The following is a 26007-nucleotide window of genomic DNA, read 5'->3' on the forward strand; positions in this document are numbered from 1 at the left end:
AATTCATGTATAGTAGAAAATATTTTAGATTATTACACTAAATAGATTTAGGATGAAAATTACTTTGTATGTCGGACCATCCCTTTAATGATATGCAAATAATGAAAATTTTCAAAACACCTGAGTATATTCAGTGTCAACTAAAAGTGCCAAGCACAGACATACATGAACGTATTGGCATGCTATTAGTGGGGCCATTAATGTTTTTTCGAGAATTTTTACCTTGGGTAGTAGGTGGAGATTAGCAGCTCTGACGTTTACCTTGCACAGCAAACTTAGGGTACTGTCACACAGTGCCATTTTGATCGCTACGACGGTACGATTCGTGACGTTCTAGCGATATTGTTACGATATCGCAGTGTCTGACACGCAGCAGCGATCAGGGACCCTGCTGAGAATCGTACGTCGTAGCAGATCGTTTGGAACTTTCTTTCGTCGCTTGATCATCCGCTGACATCGCTGGATCGTTGTGTGTGACAGCGATCCAGCGATGTGTTCGCTTGTAACCAGGGTAAACATCGGGTAACTAAGCGCAGGGCCGCGCTTAGTAACCCGATGTTTACCGTGGTTACCAGCGTAAACGTAAAAAAAAAAAACAGTAAATACTTACATTCCGGTGTCTGTCCTCCGGCGTCTCAGCTTCTCTGCACTGTGAGCGCCGGCCAGCCAGAAAGCGAGCACAGCGGTGACGTCTGACGTCACCGCTCTGCTTTCCGGCTATGGTGCTTACACAGTGCAGAGAAGCTGAGACGCCGGGGGACAGACACCGGAATGTGAGTATGTACTGTTTGTTTTTTTTACGTTTACGCTGGTAACCAGGGTAAACATCGGGTTACTAAGCGCGGCCCTGCGCTTAGTAACCCGATGTTTACCCTGGTTACCCGGGGACTTCGGCATCGCTCCAGCGCCGTGATTGCAACGTGTGACCGCATTCTACGACGCTGGAGCGATAATCATACGATCGCTGCGACGTCACGGATCGTGCCGTCGTAGCGATCAAAATGGCACTGTGTGACAGTACCCTTAGAGAAGAGGAGATCTATTGCCACATAGCACACCGTTAGAAAAAGGGGCATGGAAGCAATACTAAACATTACAGCTACACTTACAAGAGCCTTCAGCAACACTGTCTGAGTGTGTATCTGTTTCTCCCAATCCCCCTCTCTTAAGCCTTCTATTGTGAGAAAGTAACCTGATCCCTCAGTGAGCTAAAAATCTGTCTAACCTCGCAAAGACTGGATTTACCAATAAATTTAGAGTGACTGATTTGTTCTGTAAGCAAGGGAAGGTTACAAAATCACTTATTCTATGGACTTATTCAAAGTTTGTTGAAACTACTGTCCTCCTTTAAGTGTTTTCCTGTATTACCAAAAGAAGAATCAATATTCTTGTAACACCAAAAATGCTCTTCTAATAAACATTCAGTTTGAGGTTCTGTTTTTTTTAACCTAAGCAATAAGTGGATGCAACATATCCTTGAATTTGCTTATAGCCATGGCTAAAAAACTGCCACAAAGACTGCACATATGATTCCATCCCAAGGATATCTGCACACAATATCTTTTTCTGGAAGATTCCACTAGGAATCTGCCTTAAAAACATAAGAAAACTGCTATAAATAGGGAACATAATGGACATCAATGTAAAACCGACATTGCTATACAAATTATCAGTCTTTTGTTACTTATTTTAATTGCTTCATGGTCTAGAAACTGTGACGTGGTTAAAAGAATTGTAAACCACAGTCAGTAAAAGGCAGATTCTTTAGGAGCGCTGGATAGGTAGCCCTAGTGAGGGGAGGGCGCACAGTCCCCCCGCAGCTCCAGCCGAACACCTCCGAAGGAGGACAGAAACAGGAAATGGGTAAAACTCGGTCAAAGGAGCGCCGAAAGGAAACTCTGGCACCAGAATGGGGTTTAAGCCACAATGCGTTTCAACGGAAGCACCGTCTTCAGGAAATGTCCATCTGATGAAAACGGTACTTCCGTTGAAACGCGTTGTGGCTTAAACCTCATTCTGGTGTCAGTTTCCTTTCGGCGCTCCTTTCACCGAGTTTTACCGTTTTCCCGTGGTTAAAAGAAGTAGTATGTTCATTCCTCAGGTGGCTTCCACTAGGGAGCAACTCTCTAGTTATTGTTTAATTTACAGAAAAAAAGACACTGGTGGTGGAGCTGCCACAAAAACGACAGCAAAAGCACCAGAGGAACCGCTTCAGGAAAAAGACCACTGGCAAGGAATACCTTGATGAGTGCTTCGGGGTCTTAAAAACATCCTGTGTACATAGCCTAAGACTTTTCAAAATGGCAAAATGGATCTCACACAAAGAACTGTTACTCTACTCATAAACTCAACAATTCAGACATTTACTTCAAGTGTTGTCACTCGTAGGTGGCACTAGTTTTCTGAAATCTGGAGGAATTTCATTGCATTTTTGCTTGCAAAAACACATTTATTTTTTTCATATTTATCTTACTTATTGTGAACATTTTTAAGTATTTTTTTAATTCTAACTGAATAAAAGCAAAACAAGCAGCACCTTGACAAACATAAAACCTAAGAGTGTGTTTGTTCAACCTTTTAACATTTGTAAAAATGTAATTTCCTTCCCTGACAATGTGGTAACTGTACTACAAAAGACAATGGAAGTGAGTAGCAAGTTCTTTCCTTGCACATAATACTCTGTCACTCCTGTAATATTCTTTCTGGAGTAGTTTATATAGGTCAAGGCATGTGGTGGATCAGCTATTTAATCACAGACATGATCTGAAGAATGTTTATAGCAGTATACACAGAGATGAACAAAGGAAAAAGAAGAACTCTTATAGTCAAATGCAAGAATTGAAGCTTGATGCCTGAAATAGTTTCAACACAACATAATGTGCACAGGCAACAAATAATCATCAAGTTAGTGGTCAATATTCATTAACTTGTATCACTATTTAAAAGTAAATGATTCTGAAGTCCTTTTTATTCAATGTTTATTGGATTTTAGGAATTAGGATACAGGGGAAATAATCACAAAAAATGTAAGAAGTAACAATAAAAATAGAATATCTTTATACCAAAATTACAGATAGGGATGGATTTAGGAAGATACTCGAGATGGGAAGGAGGGTAGTTGGGGTAGGAGTGGAGAATGTTAATTTCCCAACAATAAAAGACCTCGGTTCATTTTGGGAGCATAGAAAGAGACAGCTAAAATGCCGTCTTGTAACAGCAGCTGTGCTAGACTCCCATTCTCCAAGACCTGATGTTGAGGTTAAGTTCGATAAAGGAGACAGGGTCTCATAATTATATAAAATGGTATTTCTACAAACTATAGGCAAGCAGCTGGCAGAAACCCGGTAAGCAGGATGATTTCAATGATAGGTGCTGAGAGAAAATGACAGTGGGAAACGGCAAATTTTGTCAAACGAGGTAGATGATGATGAGACACAGTTGCCGATAAGTCAGGTTGTAGTTAAGTCACCAATTCAGGAGTACCAGGGTGCGTCAATGGAAGACAAGATTATGATGACACAGCATTTATTCTTAATTAGGCCAGATGTATTTTTCTTTGGTGGGTCAAATGACATAGGCCATTGTTCATATGAGCCTGAACGTTGACTTTTAAATTGTTATGTATTGCAACATATTGTGCTGCTATCTTTGGAGGACAGAGATGCAGGGTCATTGAATAATGGATGTTTACTAATATATCGCTTACCCATGGTACCAGTCCATGCAGCTTGTTGACCTGCAAACATTGAAATATAAATAATCCAAATTGATTGAATACTCGAACAATGAGAGATGATCTCATCCCACCTTCCCTCTGACCTGTCCATGATGGCCTGAAGGACAGTGGTAATCTATAAAAGGGGATTTTCCCCTGTTTCCAAAGAGATTCTACAGGTTGCCAGCTTAAGGGACCATGGCTCTAGCTGGAGGAATACAGATGTGCTCCATTGACATTCAATGTACCCTCAAAGATGTTTGGAGAATCCAGATTGGGATCATCAGGCCACCTGGCCCCTTGGAGATGTTTGGAGAAGCCAGGATGGGACAATCAGGTCACCTGGCCACGTACCTCAATGGACCGTCATCTTCCTAAGCTTGTCATTACCTCATCTCAATACCCGCGAAAAGTGGGGTGCCATTGGTGGGGGTATTCCGCCCTAAAAGCCCCAAAGTTGCAGCTGCTCTAATTCTGGTGAGCTAGTGGAAGGGTGAAACTGTAATTTGCACCATGCTGTGTATTTGCTGGCACTTTATTATATGAACAATCAAAAAACGAATAGTGTAGGGACTAATCAAACTAGTTATGTACATATAATCCCCTTTAAAACTTAGCTTTTAATAATGCCAATAAAAAACCTTGACCCAAAACAAACCTTGGTTAAATAACCACATAGAATAAAATACCACCAGTTAGGTGACCTATTGAGATGCTACAATAAACCTACTGCTCACACCTGCCTTGCTGTGGAGGTTGGCACCCTAAGAGATGATTTTTTGGCGCCCCCACTCAACGCAGGCTATCCCTGTCTCCCCTATGATATCCCTCTCAATGTAGGTGGGAAAACAAAATAGTAAAGAGCAGTGGTGAAGAAGGTACACACAATATGTATAAGTACCCAACAAATCTCAACAAGTATCCCCACTTCTGATCATAATGATACAGCACGTTGCCCAAATGTGAGCCAGATAACAAAATAATACTCAGTCACAAGATAACCGTATTTGTCCCCTATAGTCACGGACATGTATTGATAACACATTCAGGTCCAGTAGGGACCAACACAGAGAACCAGAGTATTGTGAAAAAAGATGACAAGAGATCACTTAGCGTGTGCTGGTATCGCCCCGACGCGTTTCCCCATTAGTATGGTTCATCAGGAGGAGATGGTGTGGTGACCGATACTGCCGGATGCCATGAAGATGAATAGCATGATAGCATGCTAATGGGGAAACGCGTCGGGGCGATACCAGCACACGCTAAGTGATCTCTTGTCATCTTTTTTCACAATACTCTGGTTCTCTGTGTTGGTCCCTACTGGACCTGAATGTGTTATCAATACATGTCCGTGACTATAGGGGACAAATACGGTTATCTTGTGACTGAGTATTATTTTGTTATCTGGCTCACATTTGGGCGATGTGCTGTATCATTATGATCAGAAGTGGGGATACTTGTTGAGATTTGTTGGGTACTTATACATATTGTGTGTACCTTCTTCACCACTGCTCTTTACTATTTTGTTTTCCCACCTACATTGAGAGGGATATCATAGGGGAGACAGGGATAGCCTGCGTTGAGTGGGGGCGCCAAAAATCGTCTCTTAGGGTGCCAACCTCCACAGCAAGGCAGGTGTGAGCAGTAGGTTTATTGTAGCATCTCAATAGGTCACCTAACTGGTGGTATTTTATTCTATGTGGTTATTTAACCAAGGTTTGTTTTGGGTCAAGGTTTTTTATTGGCATTATTAAAAGCTAAGTTTTAAAGGGGATTATATGTACACTTTATTATATGGTATCGTATGTTGGTAGGTAAATAAAATATTGCCACACTGTTTTACCCTCACCCTGTGTTGTCTGAGTAGTATTATGCCCACGAGGAAGGAGTGCAGGCATTCAGTTGGATGAGCCCTAGTCCATGCTGTCTTTCTAAAGGCAGCTGGGCCAGCAGATGAGAGCACTCACTGACCATCGTGTCTGCACAGAGGTGATGGATGATGAAGTCAGTGACTCAACATGTGAATCTGTCATGCAGAGCGAGGCCAGCAGCGCTGAGGGGGAGCGATCTGCAGCACTGAAACAGGCAGAAAGAAGGAGTGACCAGAGGGATAAGGCGGGCAACTGTTCCACAGAGCACCAACACTCATGAATTTTTCCATCAAAGACTCAGGTGTTCACCAGTCTGGGACTTTTTTTTTAAAGATAGTTCTGAGGCAAAAAAATTGTAATTTGTGACCTGTGCCATGACAAGATCAGCAAGGGCATGACCACTAAGACCTTAACCTCCACCAGCATGATCAGGCACATGTCATCTAAGCAGCAGATTTGGTGGGCCAAACACCTGGGTTCACGATTGGTGCCATCGGGTGACACCACTGCCTCTTTTCCTGTGCAAGGTGCTTCCCAATCTCATGTCCGAAACACTGGTGCAGATGCCTCCTACTGTTCACCTGTACTTGCGCATTCTGGCAAAAACTTGTTCCAGCACAGCTTTCAGCTGTCCATACCCCATGCCTTGGAACGAAAAAGAAAATTCCCAACCACCCACCCACAGGCTCAAACACTAAACAGGCACATTTCCAGGCTGCTTGCAGGCAGCAGTCCCTCAGTATTCAGTCTCAAGCTGTCTCTTTTTCCCCGCCTTGTACCAGCATGTGTCCAGGAAATCACCTGTGCCTTTACCAGCACAGTTACTGAAATTGTACACTTAACAACGAACACGTTGACAAACACTTGTGGCCAGAGACGCTTAATTTCCCTGACTGCAGACTGGGTGAACATTGTGGAGGCTGGGCTTGAGTCACACCATGGCACGGCACATGTGCTCCAGATGCCGAGGATTGCTGACCCTACTTCTATCAGGGTTTCCTCCTACAGCAGTTTCTGCACCCCCTCCTGTTCCTCTTCCATCTCCCATGTGCTATCTCAGAGCACATCATCCACATCAGCTGGAAGATGAAAGCTGTACAGCACTGCCTCAGCAAAGTGGCAACAGGCTTTGCTGAAGCTAATTTGTCAAGGAGAAAAAATGCACACTGGAGCAGAGTTATGGAAAGGAATAACAGACCAGACGGATCTATGGTTTTTGCTGGATTCAGGAGCTAAGGCAAGGTACGTGGCCACGGCATCTTCACTATCATCTGGGAAACAGGGTGAGCAAGGGCACCCCTAGTGTTAGGACATACTCTCTCTCCCGTCTCACTCCCAGTTGCTCAGACAGTGGAGGAATTTCTTCTGGCGCTGGGTCATATATGCAATGACCCCAACCGCATCTGAGTCCATTACGTCAGCTTCAGCAGGGAGATCAGCCAGTGGATGAGTATTGCTCTGTTTTGGAGATGGTCCACTGACACTAAGTGAATGACTTTGCGCTCCGTAGCCAGCTCTGTGAAAGGCTATCAGTAAGGGTGAAGGATACCTTAGCCCTGTATGAGACTTCAGTTTCCCTTGAGACAGCCATGTCTCTGACTATCTGGGTGGATCGCCATCTTCGCCAGAGACATAAAGAGACAACCCAATGTGCGGGAGGTCTGGGGCCAAAGGAAACCTGATCTGAGGAACCCATGCAGTTGGGTGGGGCAACTCATTCTGGAATACATTCTGTTGTGCGAAGCAAAGGGGGAGTATATATTTTAATTTGGTAGAAAGGGTCATTTCATGGGCACGTGTCCTTCACTATCTCACTGTAAATAGCCATCGAAAAACTAAGGAGCCTGCGTTGTGGGGAGGTTAGCAGCCCGGGTGTACATATCTCCTCTGTGGGTAGGGCACAATTTTTTCTGCCTGCTGAAATCCATCTGGGCAAAAATAAGGTGGTTATTTCTGCCTTTCTGGACAGTGAGGCGGGGATTATCTTGATCAACGCTAGTTTCATCCAGGTCCAGGGCCTCAAATCACATACACTGTCCAGACCTATACCCATAAACGCCATCGAATCTGCACCCTCAAGACAGGGGTATTTTACTGAAGCCGTTACATCTACATGTAGTGGCCATTTACTCAGAAGGTATTGACTGTTATGTGCTAGAGGCTCTGCCTCCTCATGTGGTTCTTGGACTTCCTTTGCTCACTCTGCACAACCCTGTGATAGATTTGCAAACTCGGGAGGTGTAAACCAATGATGATGCACAATACACAGTGTGTCAATACAAAGCACCTGTGCCCAATCAGGGGATTAAATACAAAATCCCATGCAGCAAATAGATATACCCTACAGAGAAATACTGCATAAACCAGGATACAAAAAAATCTAAATTTTATTGAATCATTAAAAAACCATATTAACAAACATGAACCAAAATGATTGAAAGGTGAATGCTACAAAGAGGGGCCGCAGATCGGAGGCTAAACACATGCTGTTATGATTACCATTGTCCACATATATATACATTGGTGTAAATAGCAAGTCCGTAAATAGGAACAATACACTAGGCTGGTAGAAAACATCCAGCACCAACACCCATTGCAGACATGAAAAACATTAAAAGTTAAAGTGAAGCATAGTTACCTCAGACCTGCGGCGCCACCACCCCAAGGCGCGTTTTGGCGTGCGTGCCTTCTTCCGGGGGAGTGGCGTCGTCAGGTCACATTGTGGTATAAATATACAAGGCCACCCAATAAGGTTACGAAGCTAAAATGACACCATGTACCGGCCATTACAGCGGCGCATGCCCAGTTGGAGGCAGGAAACGTCCACATCACCGGGTGCGTCATCGCCATGTGAACAAGCAGGAACCTCCCACAGCTGTGACGTGGGAAGGCACCGCCCGCACATGATGTTGGTTGCGATAAAGACGCCATCAGCGATGGTAGGTAACCAGCCCAAACGGACATGCGCACAGGCCAGCCAAGGAGTATATAGAGAACCACTCATGATTTCGGAACTTATAGTATATAAGCATATAAATAATTAAACAAAGCGAAAAAGTGCAACAGTGCTGACAATATATTAAAATATGAAAAGTGACATGATAATATGAATAAAAAATTATTATTATTAAAAAAACGTGATTAAATACATAATATGAATAATGAACTGTGACATATATATATAATTACTAGTACAGTAATTACAAGAAATAATTACAAAAATGATAAGACTAATGTACAACCAAATTGTACACTATAACATGTGACCTATTAGATTAAAGTGCAGTGTGCATTAAATATCAATGTGCAATGAAGATGTCCACAGCATTCATATAGGGTCCTCTTGATGGTACATCAAACTAAATTATTCACCATAGGAGCAGCCATAGCGGAAACTTTCTACCCATTAAGAAACTAAGAAAACTAAAAAAGACAAGTAAGGAAAAAAGGAAAACATATAAATTATTACACAATTTAAAAAAATAAAATATCAACTACAATCAAGTACATCAACTACACTTTTGTAATTTTTTGTGGGATTACCACAACTACACTTTGTTCACAATATTTGAATGAGGCACTAAAGCACTACAGTTGATGCATTCAAGGGTGTATGGATGACCCTGCTTGTAATATTTGGCAGGCTTTGCAATTAGTGCATAGCCTTTATGAATCTAGGACTACCACTGCATGAGAATTTCAACATAATATGTATGAAGCACATCTTTATGTCTTTATGTCTAGTACATGGTGTATTTGAGCCCCTTTTCCATCTAATTTTTGGCAGTTCTTGCTTTCTTCATAAATTACACTAAATATTCAATTTTTAAATAAAAGAAAATATAAAAGTATTACAAATTATTTTTTGTTTTATTAAATTGTTTTGTTCGTTTTTTTCATGTTTGCCTTATATACAAGTCATTTAAAGGAAAGAATGTTTCTTAATACTTTTTTTCCTGCAAACTTCAATTTCTCGTCGATTTTGAATGTTTTATTGTCAGTCCTTAAAGGGAACCTGTCAGGTCCCCCATGCCCTGCAGTCCAGCAGCATTGAGCTTTATGTGATTAAACTACTGCCCTGTATAAGATAATTCAGTTAAATAATTGCTTTTAAAATGCATTGAAAACCTCCAATTTATTTTCCTATGCTAATGATGGATTTGACTAGTTGATGGGGTGTTAGTTCCCCAGACTAGTGAGCCCTCTTTTCATGTTATCACACCCCTGTGGGCATGATAACGTAATTTGCACGATCCGGCCTCATTGCCAGCTCATGCAAATCTGTGCATGCACACCTCTCATTTTGCAGTGTCATTCTATCTCTGAAGCCGGGTGTAAGCTTCCTGGCTTCAGAGATTCACACTGCGCATGTCCGGAAGTTCAGAAGATGTCTTCCGGTCACACGGTCATAGCTCAGTGATGCTGGATTGGAGGGCATGTGGAATCTGGCAGGTTCCCTTTAAAGTGAAGTAAACATGTGACACTATTGTTCTCAGAAGCGAGTAGGAGTAAGAGATGCTTCCAAGAGTCTTCACGATGCTGTTCTCCTTCCATGTTTCCATGTGTCTTTCTTAAAGCCAGAAAGTTGCCATTTGAAATTACTTTAGTTTTGTGCCATGTCTGTGATCTGCTTTTTTTCTACAAAATTAAACAACTGAATGAACATGCTCCAAGGCCGGTGATTACATAATTTTTACCAGGGGTTGTATTTCAAAAGATTAGTTTTAGACCGAAATGTATAATTACAAAAGTTTAATTTTAGGCCGAAACGTCATATAATTTTTACAGTGATTTTATTTTCCTAATACAAAGTCTTGTTTATCTGCATTCACCCTGTAGTGCTAAGTTTTTTGTTACTATTATCCTGTACTGTGTCATTTTAACCACCAGCAAAAACTCTTTTGTGGCTAAGTCTTCTTAAATGCATTTCCCAATCTTAACTGACATTTTCCTTTTGCATTGAATTTTAATTTCTTCATTTGTCCTAACTTTTGTGTTGCATAAAAAAAAAACACTTCCAGGAAAGTTGGGGAGGAAAATTATTCAGTCAGTCAGAGTAAAGTTATGGGCACATATTACCTTTTAAACATTATCTATAGACTCTTTTTTGATCTTCCATGATGTGTCACTGCTCCAGTGTAACAGTTTTATTGTAAAGAATCACAATAAGACCACATTCACATTTTCAGTATTTGGTCAGTATTTTAAACAGTATTTGCAAGCCAAAATCAGGAGTGAAATAATAAGAGGAAGAGTATAGTAGAAAGGTGCACCACTACTGTATTTTTGATCCACTCCTGGTTTTCGCTTAAAAATACTGATATAAAAACTCAACTTATATTGTTTGTGTTCCCTTTATTTTTTTTGAGCTGTGTATATTAACTTTATACTACATTACTAGTATATAAAATATACTTATAAAAATGAAGGTACTTAGCGCATAAGTTGGTCAATTCATGAGAGCCTATTAGCCGCAACAAGGTGACCTTTCTTTGATGGGACCCCAAACCTAATATTTATCAAACTGCTGGTCAGTTTTTGTAGTATACTATCGGTGGTGACTGCCTCCATACTTGGCTGTCCTCCTCCCATCAGCCTAAGGCTGCTTTTTTATTAGTGCTGGATACTGACCTTTAAATTTGTAGGCTTTTAGCCTGGGAGAAACATGTTTATTAAATACAATAATCTAGAATCTAGATGTAGATCATGTATGACTGGTTCAGAAAGGTTGAAGTTGATGGACCTATGTCTTTTTTTAAGTCTTTATAAGATATCTTGATAAAACAGTCATTGATACATTTTTGACTTGTTCAATGCCTTGTGCTATGTTAAAGGGTTTGTGCAGGATTGGGGTATAAGTCTACAGTCATTTTATGTGACTGCAGACTTCTCACAGCGCCCACGGTTCTCCGGTGCAGTGAGCATTGGGCTTGTGACCGCAAGTATGTGATTTGCATACATGCAGTCACATGCTAACTAGACGTGCATGGCCTCACTCAATCCAAGCGTATTGAGTGAAGCTGGACACGTCTAGTCGAATTGTGTCCGAAAGTGTGCAAATCACATATTTGCGGTCACATGATGGCCTGCTCCCGGCATCGGAGAATCTTCATATACAGTAACTGCAGATTTGCTCCCCAAGGCTGCTCAACCCCTTTAAGTTTTTTGCATCATAATATTTTTCTCCTTCATGGTATATAGTAGTTAATACAATATGTGTTGGATTAATAATGTTACATCGGAATCTATCTACCTCAACAATTTGCAGGAAGGAAATAAAGGGCTGTAGTGATTCAATTATTTCCCCCTCTGGAATGAGCAGGGTGTCAAGCCTGCAAATCAAATTAATAACCAGGATTGAATGTTTATATTGTGTAGTGGGAAATGTCAGCTGTGATGTTACACACCCCAGTACGAAATCTGAAAGCCATACAGTCCACACATCATGTTTCCCATACCGTACATTCTACTTTTACTCCGAATTGTCTAAAAGATACACATTTTATAAGAATTCTAAATGCCTTATTGATTTTATTCAGAAATATTATTCTGAGGGCTTTTCAGCGAAATGTAATATATTTGTATGAATACTTGTGCATTGTCTCTTCCACATGCCACCTGTCAGGGTCTGTCACCTGAGTCCATTTGCACATTGGAACATATCTGGACCAGGCTCTTCCTGTTGTGGCAGCTAATTAATCTCACCCAGTTCCTTCTGCAGCCCACTTGTCTACCCTTTGTGTCAATCACCAGAAGCTGATGCTGTATGCACAGTGTGCTCTGGGTTCCTGTATGGTCTGCTTGGTTCCCTGTTGACATACAAGGGTGTGAGTAATAATTACATCTCGTGGCCCTGCAGGAAATTCATCTGGGATGTGTTATTTAAAGCAGAAATATACGTTTCTGCACAGATTGAGTGATAAGTAGCCCTGAGAGAGGGCAACTTGACTCTTCGAAATCCGTCTTCTGCCGTGCAATAGAATAGTAATTACTTGATATATTGACTTGCAAACTAAGCGCATTAACGCCATGGTTTCCTTGTAGCTTCCTTATTAGAGTTTCGGTTCTCTTGTCTTTTCAAATGCTCCTCTTGTGTTTTTTTTTTTTTTTTTACCATTGCTTTTTCCATGTTATTCTCTTCGTGTTTTGAATACATTAGGGTAATTATGGGAAATCCTGCACTATACTTAACATTTGGAAAAATTTATTTTGTATTGTAATGCAAATTTCTGAAAGCAAATTAAATTGCTAGTTCTCAACAGCAACGTAAGACTATTTTCAGAGTTGAGTATTCATTGTTTCATACAGACTCTTGAAATATTAATGGACTGCTTACATTACTGAATTCATAGTAAAGTTATTCGTGACAAGTTCTCCCTACTTAACTTTTATGACAGATGGTCATAAAGTAACTGGGTTTTCTGTTTCCATTGACAGTGAAAGGTGCAGGTACACCATGAGAGGCCACGTGGATTCTGTGAATAGCATTGAGTTCCTGCCGTATTCCAACATTGTGCTCACCAGCTCGGCTGATAAGACCTTGTCCTTATGGGATGCTAGAATGGTAAGTCAATCATATCTTATGTCTTTCTGGCTCCAAATCTTGACCTTCTATATATATATATTCAGATTGGATTTCTCAAAATTGACATGATCTACAGTCATCAACTTGTCATTGGTATGGTATGATGGGTGGAAAGTCTTGCCATAGTAGAGTAGCGAAGCCTCTCTTTTTACATGTTTATGCACTTCTGATAATCCAGAAAGTATGATACTATTAAAACCAATGACGTTGTATTGCGATGTACAACATATATTTGAAGGGAACCTGTCAGCCAATTCATGCTGCCAAAACTACGGGTAGTATAAATCAGCTCATGGCTGCATGCTTGCAACCAGGCATTTTCTTCTCCAAAACATTCCGACATTTCAGAGAAAAAATTGTTCTGCCGGGGGATCATAGGCAGAGACGAGACTAGTTTGGTGCCACACCAATTCTCCCTACACTGCCTTAATTAATTGACAGGTCTTGTACACACAGGGAAGAGACCTGTTAATCATTTAGACCGGTGTCAGGAGAGGCCGTCCAGAGGCGGTGCCGGACTAGTCTTATCTCTACCAATAGATCTATAGTTTTTTTTTTTTCTCTGAAAAAACATTCTTGGCTGCAATCATGTACCCAAGCTCTGATTCATGCTATGAATGGTTTAGGCAGCAAGAATCGACTGACAAGTACCCTTTTATAATGTTTTATCCTAACCAGCCCATCTGAAAGTACAATTTATTATTTGTGGGTGTTGTGCCATGTCTGATGCATTGTCAGATGTAGCTGAGCTTTGTGAACTCTGCACTACATTGTTACATGTGAATCAAGAGTAAACTTAAAACTTTAGGTCGTTCAACAGTGTTATATCAAAGCACAAGTACACACATAATTACTTTGGCTTATTCCTAATGGCAATCATCACTGCATTTGTATAAAGCAGATTATTTTTTTTCCAACTACAATGATTGTTAATGAAAGTGTTCCTATAGATTTCAAAAACTAGATACAACCACATAGGGGGTGTATGGGAGCAGACTATTCATGTGCACTGGTTTCAGTATTATTGCATGCACAATCAGTTCTATGATATTGCAAGGCTTCCTCCATTTCTGCATTAACCAGGCTGGATTGTTCACATTGGACATTAACCGGTCTTGTCACGTTATGTATGTACAGTGGCAGGTAAAAGTTTGGTCACCCCTTGTCAAAATTACTGTTCTTGTGAACAGTTAAGCAACAGAAAACGCCCCCCCCCCAAAAAAAAAAAAATAAATAAATAAATAAAAATATATATATATAGTTTTATTTATATTATCATGTTTTACATTTTAAAAATTACAAAAAGGAAAATGGACCACTGAGAAAATCAAGACACTCTGCATGGTTAGTACCTAGTAGCACCGCCTTATGACAGTATCTCAGCTTGTAAACGCTTTTTGTAGCCAGCTAAGAGTCTTTCATTTTTCGAGAGATTTTCATCAATTCTTCCTTTCAAAACTGCTATTTTGAGGCATAGCCACAGATATTCAATGATGTCCAGATCAGGGGACTGTGAGGGACATTGTAAAACGTTCAGCTTGTGCTTTTTCAGGTAGTCTATTGTGGATTTTGATGTGTGTTTAGGATCATTATCCATTTGTAGGAAACATCCTTTTTTCAACTTCAGCTTTTTTAAAGATGGTGTTATGTTTGCATGTTTGCATGTTTGCATCACGAATTTGTTGAAATTGATATTAATCCATTCTTCCCTCTACCCGTGAAATGTTCCCAGTGCCATTGGCTGCAACACAACCCCAAAGCATGAGTGATCCACCTCCATACTTAATGGTTGGCGAGATGTTCTTTTCCTGAAATTTGGTGCCATTTTTTCTTACACACATTCCTTTGATCATTGTGGCCAAGAAATACTATTTTAATCTCATCAACCCACAGAATTTGTTTCCAAAATGCATCAGGCTTGTTTGCATGGTTTTTTTTGCATACTTCTGATGCTGAATTTTATGGTGAGGACACAGGGGAGGTTTTCTTCTGATGACTCTCACACTAAGGACGTATTTGTGCTTGTGTTTCTGAAGAGTAGAACAATGTATCACAACTTCAGGGTTTGCTAAATCTTTCTGAAGGTTTTTTGCAGTCAAGCGGGAGTTCTGATTTGCCTCTCTAGCAATCCTACAAGCAGCTCTTACTGAAATTTTGCTTGATCTTCCAGACCTTAGCTTGACCTCCACTGTTCCTGTTAACTGCCATTTCTTAGTTACATTTCAAACTGAGGAAATGGCAACTTGAAAACTCTTTGCTATCTTCTTATAGCCTTCTCCTGCTTTGTGGGTCTCCACCGTTTTCATTTTCAGAGTCCTAGGCACCTGCTTAGAAAAAACCCATGGCTGCTGTTTTGGCACAAAGTTAGAGGAGGGTGAGTTTTTATAAAGCTGGGAAATTTGCATCAACTGGTCTTCCCTAATGATGATAGTGAACAATTCTTAACCCTAAGGCTACTTTCACACTTCTGTCTTCTGAGCAATCCGTCGTTATGAGCAAAAAATGGATCCTGCAAATGTGCTTGCAGGATACGTTTTTTGCCCATATACATGTATTAGCAACGGATCGCGATGGATGGGCACACGTCACATCCGTCGTGCGACGGATCCGTCGTGCTTTGGCGTACGCGACGCACAAAAAAAGTTCAATGTAACTTTTTTTGTGCGACGTGTCCGCCATTTCCGACCGCGCATGTGCGACCGGAACTCCGCCCCCTCCTCCCCGCTCATCACAATAGGCAGCGGATACGTTGTAAAACTGCATCTGCTGCGCATGTTGTGCTACATTTAGCACAACGTCCGTCGGTACGTTGGGCCGACAGTTTGCGATGGCCCAGTACCAACGGAAGTGTGAAAGTAGCCTAACAGACTAATTAAGGTCTGGAACCTTGGTCAAAGTTATCTGAGCGCAATAATCTCCCAGGTTGCCCAAACTTTTGCATTGGCCCATTTTCCTTTTTGTAATTTTTAAAATGTAAAAAATGACAATATTTTTTTTCTTGCCTAAAAATGCAAAGGAAATGTGTCATCTTTAACTTTAGAGGTCATTAACTCTTCAGCTTGTTTAACTGTTCACAATAACAGTAATTTTGATTAGGGGAGCCTAAATTTTTTACAAACCACTGTATGTAAGGACATTGCTGGAGTTAAACCACTGTAACCAATGCTTCCATTTTTGGACACATGATATCAAACATTCTTTATGGATTTCATGTATAACACGTTGTATGATCACATTCAGGGCCGGACTGGCCATCGGGCAGTTCTGGCAAATGCCAGAAGGGCCGGTGCCAGTAGTGGGCCACTGCATGCTGACTCACCCTTCCCCCCCCAGCGCCGCCGCTGCCGCATTCAACTATACCAGCGTCTATGACGCCGGTACAGTTGAATTCAATGATGGAGGAGAGATCGTCTGCTGACGCTCCCTCTCCCATCATTCTCCGCTCTGCCTCTGACACTGCGGGTGCGCGCGCACTCACTGTGTCCCAGGCAGTGCAGCGGCAGCCACCGAGACAGGAGCAGGGAGCACCGAGGGCACGATGAGAGGTGAGGAGTGGGGTTTTTTATGACTGGACTGAGGGGCCATTCTAGGGGGGGAGGAGAGATGCGGGCTCTGCTGTATACAACTATGTGGGCAGTGCTATATACTACTATGTGGGTTGTGCTATATACTACTATGTGGGCTGTGCTATACACTACTATGTGGGCTCTGCTGTATACTACTATATGGGCTGTGCTGTATAATACTGTGAGGGCTGTGCTATATACTGCTATGTAGGCTGTGCTATATACTACTGTGTGGGCTGTGCTGTATACTGCTATGTGGGCTGTGCTATACACTACTATGTGGGCAGTGCTATACACTACTATGTGGGCTCTGCTGTATACTGCTATGTGGGCTCTGCTGTATACTACTATGTGGGATGTGCTGTATACTACTATGTGGGCTGTGCTATACACTACTATGTGGGCTCTGCTGTATACTACTTTGTGGGCTGTGCTATATACTACTATGTGGGCTCTGCTGTATACTACTATGTGGGCAGTGCTGTATACTACTGTGTGGGCTGTGTTGTATACTACTAAGTGGGCTGTGCTATATACTACTGTGTGGGCTGTGCTGTATACTACTATGTGGCTGTGCTATACACTACTAAGTGGGCTCTGCTGTATACTACTATGTGGGCAGTGCTGTATACTACTATGTGGGCAGTGCTGTATACTGCTGTGTGGGCTGTGCTGTATACTATTATGTGGTCAGTGCTGTATACTACTATGTGGGCTGTGCTGTATACCACTACGTGGACTGTGCTATATACTACTATGTGGGCTGTGCTGTTTACTACTATGTGGGCAGTGCTGTATACTACTGTGTGGGCTCTGCTGTATACTACTATGTGGGCTGTGCTTCATACTACTATGTGGGCTGTGCTATATTCAACTGTGTGGGCTCTGCTGTATACTACTATGTGGGCTGTGCTATACACTACTATGTGGGCTCTGCTGTATACTACTATGTGGGCTGTGCTATATACTACTATGTGGGCTCTGCTGTATATTACTATGTGGGCAATGCTGTATACTACTATGTGGGCTGTGCTGTATACTGCTACATGGGCTGTGCTGTATACTGCTATGTGGGCTGTGTTATCTGCTTTGCAGGTTGTGCTATATACTATGGGGGGTGTATTATATTCTGTTGGGGATGCCATGTTATATACTATGTGGCGGTTTATACTATTGTGGGGGTATATTATTTTCTATGGGGGAGGCTGTGTTATACCATGGGTGGCTGCATTATATTCTATGGGGGCTACATTATATTATGGGGAGTTTGGCTGTATTATATTCTATGGGGTGGCTGCATTATACTCTTGGGTGGCTGCATTATACTCTGGGGTGTCTGCATTATACTAAATGTGGGCTTCATTATACTGTATTGAGGATTATGGGGAATACGTTATACTATATGAAGAACTATGGGAAGTGAATTGTACTACATGGATGACTATGGCGGTGCATTATACTATATGGAGCACTATGAGGAGTGTATTATGCTATATGGAGGACTGAGCAGTGTATTTTAAAATATGGAGGACTATAGGAAGTGTATCATACTATATGGAGGACTATGTGCACATTATAATATATGGAGGACTATGGGGTGTATTTTACTAAACAAGTAAAATGCTGCATATTCAGATTGTTTTTGCTGGAACAAAAATCATTGTTCTCAGCAGCGCATCGCCAGCGTAAACTGTAGATGTGCTGCTGATAACATGATACTGTATGGTGATGTGTTAGTGATCTATTAGTGATCGTTCTGTCCCATCATTATTCCTCAGCTGGTAGAAAGAGGCCGGGAAACAAGTGTTGAACAACTTCAGTATTGTCGAACAAACTCATTTAGCGGCCTGAACTCAGCGCTTGTAAATACATCTGAAATGCTTTTGTGTGATGTGCAGTATGTTAGCATTTGGGGCCCCATTTTAAATTTTGCCTAGGGCCCCACTTTCCCTAAAACCGGCCCTGCCTACAAGTGTACAAAGATATTATACAGTCACCATGTGACAAGTGGGCCTGTGTAACTTCAAATGCCAGGGCTGAATTTTAGTCCCAGTCTGGCCCTGATCACATTTGATTATTCTTATTACCTACAACACAGTCTTGTTTTTCTGGAGTTATCCCACTGGGTGAAGAAGATATGAGGCTTTTATAAAGGTCAACATATGGCAGCAGATCTATTAAACTATATTCCACAATGTGTTTTGAAACCGGACTGGCATCTTTTTCAAGTGTAAAAACCAACTGTACAGTGCACATAGAAATAAAGCCTGAAATGGATGCCAAGGATAACTGAAGGCACAGCCAAAGAGAATTTGAAAAATTGGCAAATTCTGGTTTCAGAAAACACAAATCAAATTTACACACTTCAGAAATTTTCACCACTTTTTTTTTAACCACTTAAACAAAAAAATAAGATGCGAGTTTGGTATCGCCATAATTGTACTGACTTTGAAAATCATTTTGCCTGATCAGTTTTACGGAACAATGAACATCATTAAAGCAATGGCAGTATTGCCATTTTTCCTCATTTAACTGCACTTGGAATTCTTTCCCTTTATATGGTAAAGCCCAGAGTCTCAAAGCTATAACTTGTCCCACAAAAAATATGCCTTAAGGCTTCAGGAAAATGGCCGCGGGATTCCGCGCGTGCGCAGATGGAGATCGCGGCGGCCATTTTCCTGAAGCCCCGGGCAGCAGAGCGCTCCATCTGCGCACGCGCAGCCACAGAAAGATGGCCGCTCCCACCGGTAAACGGCTGAATAGCGCAGATCGCGCTCTTTTTCATCTCCTGGGCAGTGGATATTCTCTGTTGGACATGCGCACACCACTACGCCACCAACGGAATGATGAGCCTGATCTGGGGGAGAAACAGCGCTGTCACCACGCCCATAGGACCAGACCAGCGTGAGTGACAGCAGAAAACGGCGACTTTACAAAGGTATTTCGGCAGCATAGGTGGGTAATAAAGGCACACAAAAGACACTAATGTAACGCCCAGCTCTGCCCCTATTTAACGCTTTTTTTAGCTCATCTTCAAAAAATGGGGTGACAGGTTCCCTTTAATAAAACCAGGTCGACGAAAAAATAAAAACATTGTGGCTCTTGGAAGAAGAGGAGGAATAAACAAAAAGGCAAAGGCAAAAACTGGTTGTGTCATTAACCAATACACGCAAAATGATGTATGTGCACATCAGTGCTAGGGTCTGCAAGTGTCGAAGGGGCTCAGAAACTGAGAGCTCTGTACTTGTGGTAGATACATCTGTTAATCTTTGGGAAGAATTTGAATAGAGAGGTTTCTGATGTGTAAGCCAAAAGGGTCCACGATCGTGAGACACATGGATTAAAATGGGAGCAAAAGGCCTGCTGGAAATTCCAATGGTAGTACTTTCTATGGTAGTACTTCTGTGAACCCCTGCCTCATGAGGCTGGGATTCAAAGAAGTACTAAAATGGCAGCCATGTGAACCCCACCTTCATAGGAGACCATGATTTATACTAACTGCTACAATACAGAGTGCACAATATAGTATAAGTAATCAAACGATCGCAGGTTAAAGTTCACTTAGTGGACTTATAAAATAAGGTTTAAAATGAAAAAAAAAGTTTAAAAAATAAAAAAGATATCAAAATTGGAATTAATAAATTAAAAAAATTAACATATTTTTTTTTGCCACATCCTTATTGTCTGGTGTTTCAACACTTAAAATTAACCCCTACAAGAAATGCTATAAGTATGAAAAATAAAATTAAATGCTAAATTTGCCTTATTTTAGTCATCACGGAACCATAAAAAAAGCAAAAATGATCAAAATGTTGTATGTTCCCCAAAATAGTATCAATGAGAATGTTAGCTCACCATGCAAAAATACAATCTGTCACTCCACCCTATCCAAGGAAAAATAAAACCATTATGGGTCTCAGAAAAAGGCACCACAAATCAAATTGTTTTTACAAACTTCAACTTTTTTTACCATTTATATAAAAAAAATTTTACTCAAATTTATTCTTGCTATAATCGTACGGAGCTGGAAATCATGGTGACAAGTTGTTTTTCGATACAATGCCGTAAAAACAAAACCCAAAGAACAATGATAGAATTGCATTTTTTCCACCATTTCATCTCACTTGACTTGGAGGATTTTTTTTACCATTTGTTTTTAGTAGATTTTATCTCTGAGGACAGAAGAGTAAAAATTTTATTTATTTTGGAAGAAGAGTAGGAAATGAAAAAAACTAAAGCGCAATAATGAAAAATGGCGGCATCATTACAGGTTATTGCCAAACTTTTAATATATACTACCATTCATATTTTAGATGGGCAGCACAGTGGTCTGGGTTCAAATCCCACCAAGGACAACATCTGCAAGGAGTTTGAAGGAGTTTCCTGTGTTTGCGTGGATTTCCTACCGATAATCCGGTTTCCTTCAACACTCCAAAGATATGCTGATAGAGAAAGTAGATTGTGAGCCCTAATGGGTACAGTGCCGATAATGTCTGTTAAGCATACCTCACAACTTTTAGAGAAGAGAAAGAGGGACAAATCAGTAGGGTGCTGCAACAAATTTTGACCACGCACCTAGCCAGTGGGTCCAGAGCCTGCAATGCAGCTTCAAGTTTAGAAAATTCTTCCATGATTGTCAGTGCAGCCTGCGGCTCATAGCTTGCAGGTTGTGGGTTTGATTCCTGAATAGATCAGATCTCAAGAAAAGAAGAGAAACTTACATTTTTTAGTTGTTTTTTTTAATTTTTAATACTCTTTTGGGAAAAAAATTTGACTTTCATTTTCTCTCTAGAATGCTGCGACATGCAAATGCACTGCTATGTACAGATGCATCTCTATGTATCAGTATCATCTGCCTCTGTGTTAAGAACCTGCTCTGCCACTTCTAGTATAGAAAATCTTCCCATTCTTGTCAGTGAAGTCTGTGGCTCATTGCTTTAGCTGTTGCCTGCAATGATACAAGTTGTAGGTTTGATTCCCAGGGAAACCAGATCACAAGAAGAGAAGAGAATTGTTTATTAAATTAATGTAAATGTATGCATGGCCCTGCCCCTGAGGAGGAGCTATGAAGCGATAAAGACGCCATAGAGAAGACAATCGCATGGAGGGTGTGGAAATCAGGAAAAAGCCCTGACATGTCAGGCAGTGAGACTGCACCCTCAAATCAGTACAGTCCAGCTGAATCTGGGATGTTTGGAAGCTATGCAGTAAAGCGCTGTGGAATATGATAGCTCTATATAAGCGAGTAAAATAAATTAATATTCTCCATCCTATCTAGAGGAGCCTCAGTAAATCTTCTCTAGAAGAATGTAAGTGTGTACTATGGAATTTTATTTATATATTTTAGCAAAAATTATCCAATATCTAATTACTGTTAATGTACAATGTACTATACAAAGAGAACGTGTGCATCAGAGACCTGTACTTACTTTCACTGGACACTATGTCTAAGTAATTGACCCAAAATACAATTGGGAAAGATCAAATTCTCAAATCACTTTTCTTTGTCTCTAATTACCATCCGTATTTTAATTGCCTCATTAATAGTTATCGAACTTGTGGCCAACTTTTTAATCAGCTTGCTTAATTAGAAATTCTGTCCAGCAAAGAGCACAAGTGTTGTGATCTGTGTTCGGACTTGGGGAGTGCCATTGACCCGTTATGTGCCATTTAGTAGATATTCCCAATCAGACTGCCATTTAGTTTGCTACAAAGCAGTGAAAGTGCAGCACGAGATGAATCGAAAGCGTTTGTCATTGACGCTCTTCAGATAAAAGATGCATATTAAGATACAATAATTATAGGTGGCATTAAGAAATGGCACGGATGATTGGATAGAAGTAATAGATTCAGTTGTGATATAACGATTAAACATATTCTCTAGTCTGGTCCAATGGATATTCTTTCTTTGAGCATATTCAGTTATGCGTTCCTGACATCAGCCCACTCATGATTTAATTGATGTTATTGTGGGATTGTGAAGGTAAATGGTCGATGTTGTGACTCATCATCTCAAGGGCTAAAAGTGCTTCTCAGTGTGCAGCTGGGTATGTTACTCTGTGTATGTGATTCGGAAAATTATTATTTTCACTTGTGCTTACGTAAATGCGTTTGGCTTTTGTAATCCTTAATATAGTAAAGGACCCATTATCGTAATACAGAAAATAATGCATTCCGAGGTCTTATAACTTCTTGCTGGGATAATGGAGTACTTGATTTTAGAATGACTTTATTGAAATTGCATTGCCAGTCGGTGATAATTGAGGTGAGGTTCCAAGGATTTCAATGAGTAAAATTAAATTTGATAAACAAAATAATAGTTGATACTTGCCTTACTAAATTCTAGCATACACAGAAACAAATGCCTAGCTTAACGCCACTTACCCATGCCTCATGAAGTACCGTAAATAACACTGCCGAAGAAAAGAACATTGATAATCTCTTTACAATATATATAGATATTTATTATGTATACATTATACTATTATTTACAATACATAGTAAATGTATATTAGGCACGAAGTGAATTATCAGTTCTTGAATTTGATTCTTTGGAGACAAGAAAAATGGGCAAGATTAAGGATTAGATTTGTGAGAATCAATTCCTAGGACCCTATTCCAGCATCCAGGACAGTAATCTGTGACCACTGGACACAAGCGCTGCAAATCACTTCTTATTTTACATCATTCACAGGTTTTCTTTTGATTAGCCAGATATCATCTTTACAGCATGAGGCAAACACAATATCGCACCAGCCAAGATAATCAAAAGATGAGCTACAGATGCAATGAGGTAAGGGGCGATTTGCAAGGCTCACATTCCAGCCGTAATGGCTTACTGACCTGGCTGCTGGACTGTATTCCTATGAGCCATCTAATAAGGATCAGAATGATTTTGACAATAGCCAAATAGCAACAAAATTGAGTCCAAGTATCACCAAAACAGCAGGTCTTGTCAAATGTCCCTTGTAAGAAATAATTTGTACCTACCAAAAGAGGTCAACTTGTGAATCAACGCGATCCTGGACACTAAGGCTCATTGATGCCATGGAGTGGGAGGCTAACCTGTCTCATCTGATCTCACAAGATAGCTACTGTAATGGAATATATCTCAAGAAACTACTATACTACTAGGTCTTAAAAAGGACAAGTGTCCCAGCTTTCTAGAGCCTTGTCTACCCCCAAAACCCCCTGAAGTGGGCACATGAATATCTGAATAAGACCAGGTAACAATGAAAGAAGGTGGTCTAGTCTGATGAATTATGTCCTTTGCACTATGTGAATGGTTTGATGCTTTCCTCGAGTAATGATTGTACTAGGATGCACTATAGGAAGAAGGTACGTCAGCAGAGGCAGTGATATGCTCTGGGCAAAGTACAGATGATAAATCAAATGTCATTGATGACTTGAGTTTTGCTGTAGAGGGTGCTTACTCAGGAATATTGTGTAAATCAAAACTTGAAGTTGCTTTCTAAAGGGCTATTTGTTTTATATGAAACCAATTGTATTGACTACATTTTATCATCCTATGTGCCACTAGCTTTTATTCCAAAAAATGTGATGGCCTGACAGTAATAAAAAAATATACATTACAGTGATAGAATCTGTGGTATTAATGAATCTTGAGCCTTCATATCTTTCTGGAACCTCTACATTTTTTTCATAAAAATTACTGTTTCATAAGTAGTAATCTCACAAGACTTTGCCATGGTTAAGAACAAGACCATTCGAAAAGCGTCAGTTTTTCACTCTACTGTACCATGCAATGCTAGTCTGTTCATCTTTGGATATGTTTTCAGATAATTTTTGAATAAAGCAGATTTTTTCATATAGAAGTGCTGGATTGCCCAGAGCGGTGTGGATAAGAGCAGATGTTGGATGGGAAGTATAAGACTATGTGCAGGGGCCTTTCATTAGTAGCATCACTCCAGTGATGCAATAAAGAAAAAGTGCTGGAGTGGTGCTTTAAGCTATTGTGACCAGTCATGATCCACTACCCCTAAATATACCCTAATTTGGCATATAAAAATGGGCTTCACAAGCCGGCAACCCCTTCAGTACTAAATGATTTTTGCTACAAGCATTGTAGAAGTACATTGTTCATTTTTTTTTTATAAAGATTGGTGCTGCACTTTATATATGGGTCTGTGAGCTAAATTTTGACAAAACCATAGTTTGTAAGGCATGTAAAACATTGGAGCAATCAGTGACAGCATTCTCTTTTTGCGCAAAAGGCCCCAGTGCCAGGACTCAGGAATTCAATGATGAAAAACAGCCTCCAGCTGCTACATTTCTGCTGTTTGAATTTTCTCTAAAAGGTCCCAATTTGATGTTTGGCAAAAATGTAGGTTCTTTTTTATTCCCCTTTATTACAGCACTAATTCATCAATCTATACAGTCTCAACATTCATTGCATCCAATCGAAATATTATTGAACAAATGTGTCTATGTTTACGTAACATTAGTTCCATTACCAGTCAGGTAACACTTCACTATAACTTTTTACCCAGTTTATACCTGTTTTCAGTGGAAAAATATAAAAATAGTAAAGAACAATGCAGTAAACTAAAAATATTCTAAATATATAATAATGTAAATGAACATCTGTAAGCAGTTATACCACCTTACAAGTTTCATTAACGTTTAATCTACATTGTTATTCTGGTAGTCACTAGTCACACTTAATACTAAAAGTGTCCAAAATGAAAAAGACAAAGATTTCGATGATTTAGATAAACATCTGTCGAGTAGAGTGGCATAAAAATTGCAAAAATTAAGCAAGTAGCGAGTGGCTGGCTGCCAAGAAAGAGCTTTTCTGGCTTCTGAAATGAAAAAGAAATTAGCTACCATAAGGGTCGGGTTTCCTTTTTCTGATATTCCGAACAATCTTGTGTGACTCACATAGCCATGCTGTCCATCATTTGTGTCCATTTAACTGTAAAAAGGAAAGAGAAAAAATTACAAGGACATAAAACAAAAGGGTGAAAGGGCTTGTGTAATTTTTACATTAAACTTTCCTAAAATTGAAGAGATGATATGATTCATATGAGTAAGACAAGTAAAAGGTTATTACAGTGTGTCCGAAAAGTCATGGTGCACTTTTGATCAGTCGCTGGAAAGCAACAAAAAATGATAGAAATGTGAAATCTGCTCCAAATAAAAGAAAAGCTCTCCCAGTTTCATACCTATTCAGTTTAGTTCGATGCGGGCTCCACATCTGTAGCAAACATGCATTGTTCGGGTCTATCCACCGGTTTGATAGCGTGCAAC

General features: G+C 40.4%; 1 protein-coding gene across 2 annotated transcripts in view; it reads left to right on the forward strand.

Annotated features, from left to right (window-relative positions):
- Positions 1-26007, forward strand: part of SPAG16 (sperm associated antigen 16) — a 1378074-nt gene that overhangs the window by 829070 nt on the left and 522997 nt on the right. For both annotated transcript variants that reach the window (XM_077272256.1, XM_077272257.1), the window contains exon 13: positions 13024-13150. In XM_077272256.1, the coding sequence (XP_077128371.1) occupies positions 13024-13150 (127 nt within the window). The remainder of the gene's footprint in view (positions 1-13023; positions 13151-26007) is intronic.

The sequence above is a fragment of the Ranitomeya variabilis genome, chromosome 7 (genome assembly GCF_051348905.1).
Source record: "Ranitomeya variabilis isolate aRanVar5 chromosome 7, aRanVar5.hap1, whole genome shotgun sequence".
Classification (NCBI taxonomy): domain Eukaryota; kingdom Metazoa; phylum Chordata; class Amphibia; order Anura; family Dendrobatidae; genus Ranitomeya; species Ranitomeya variabilis.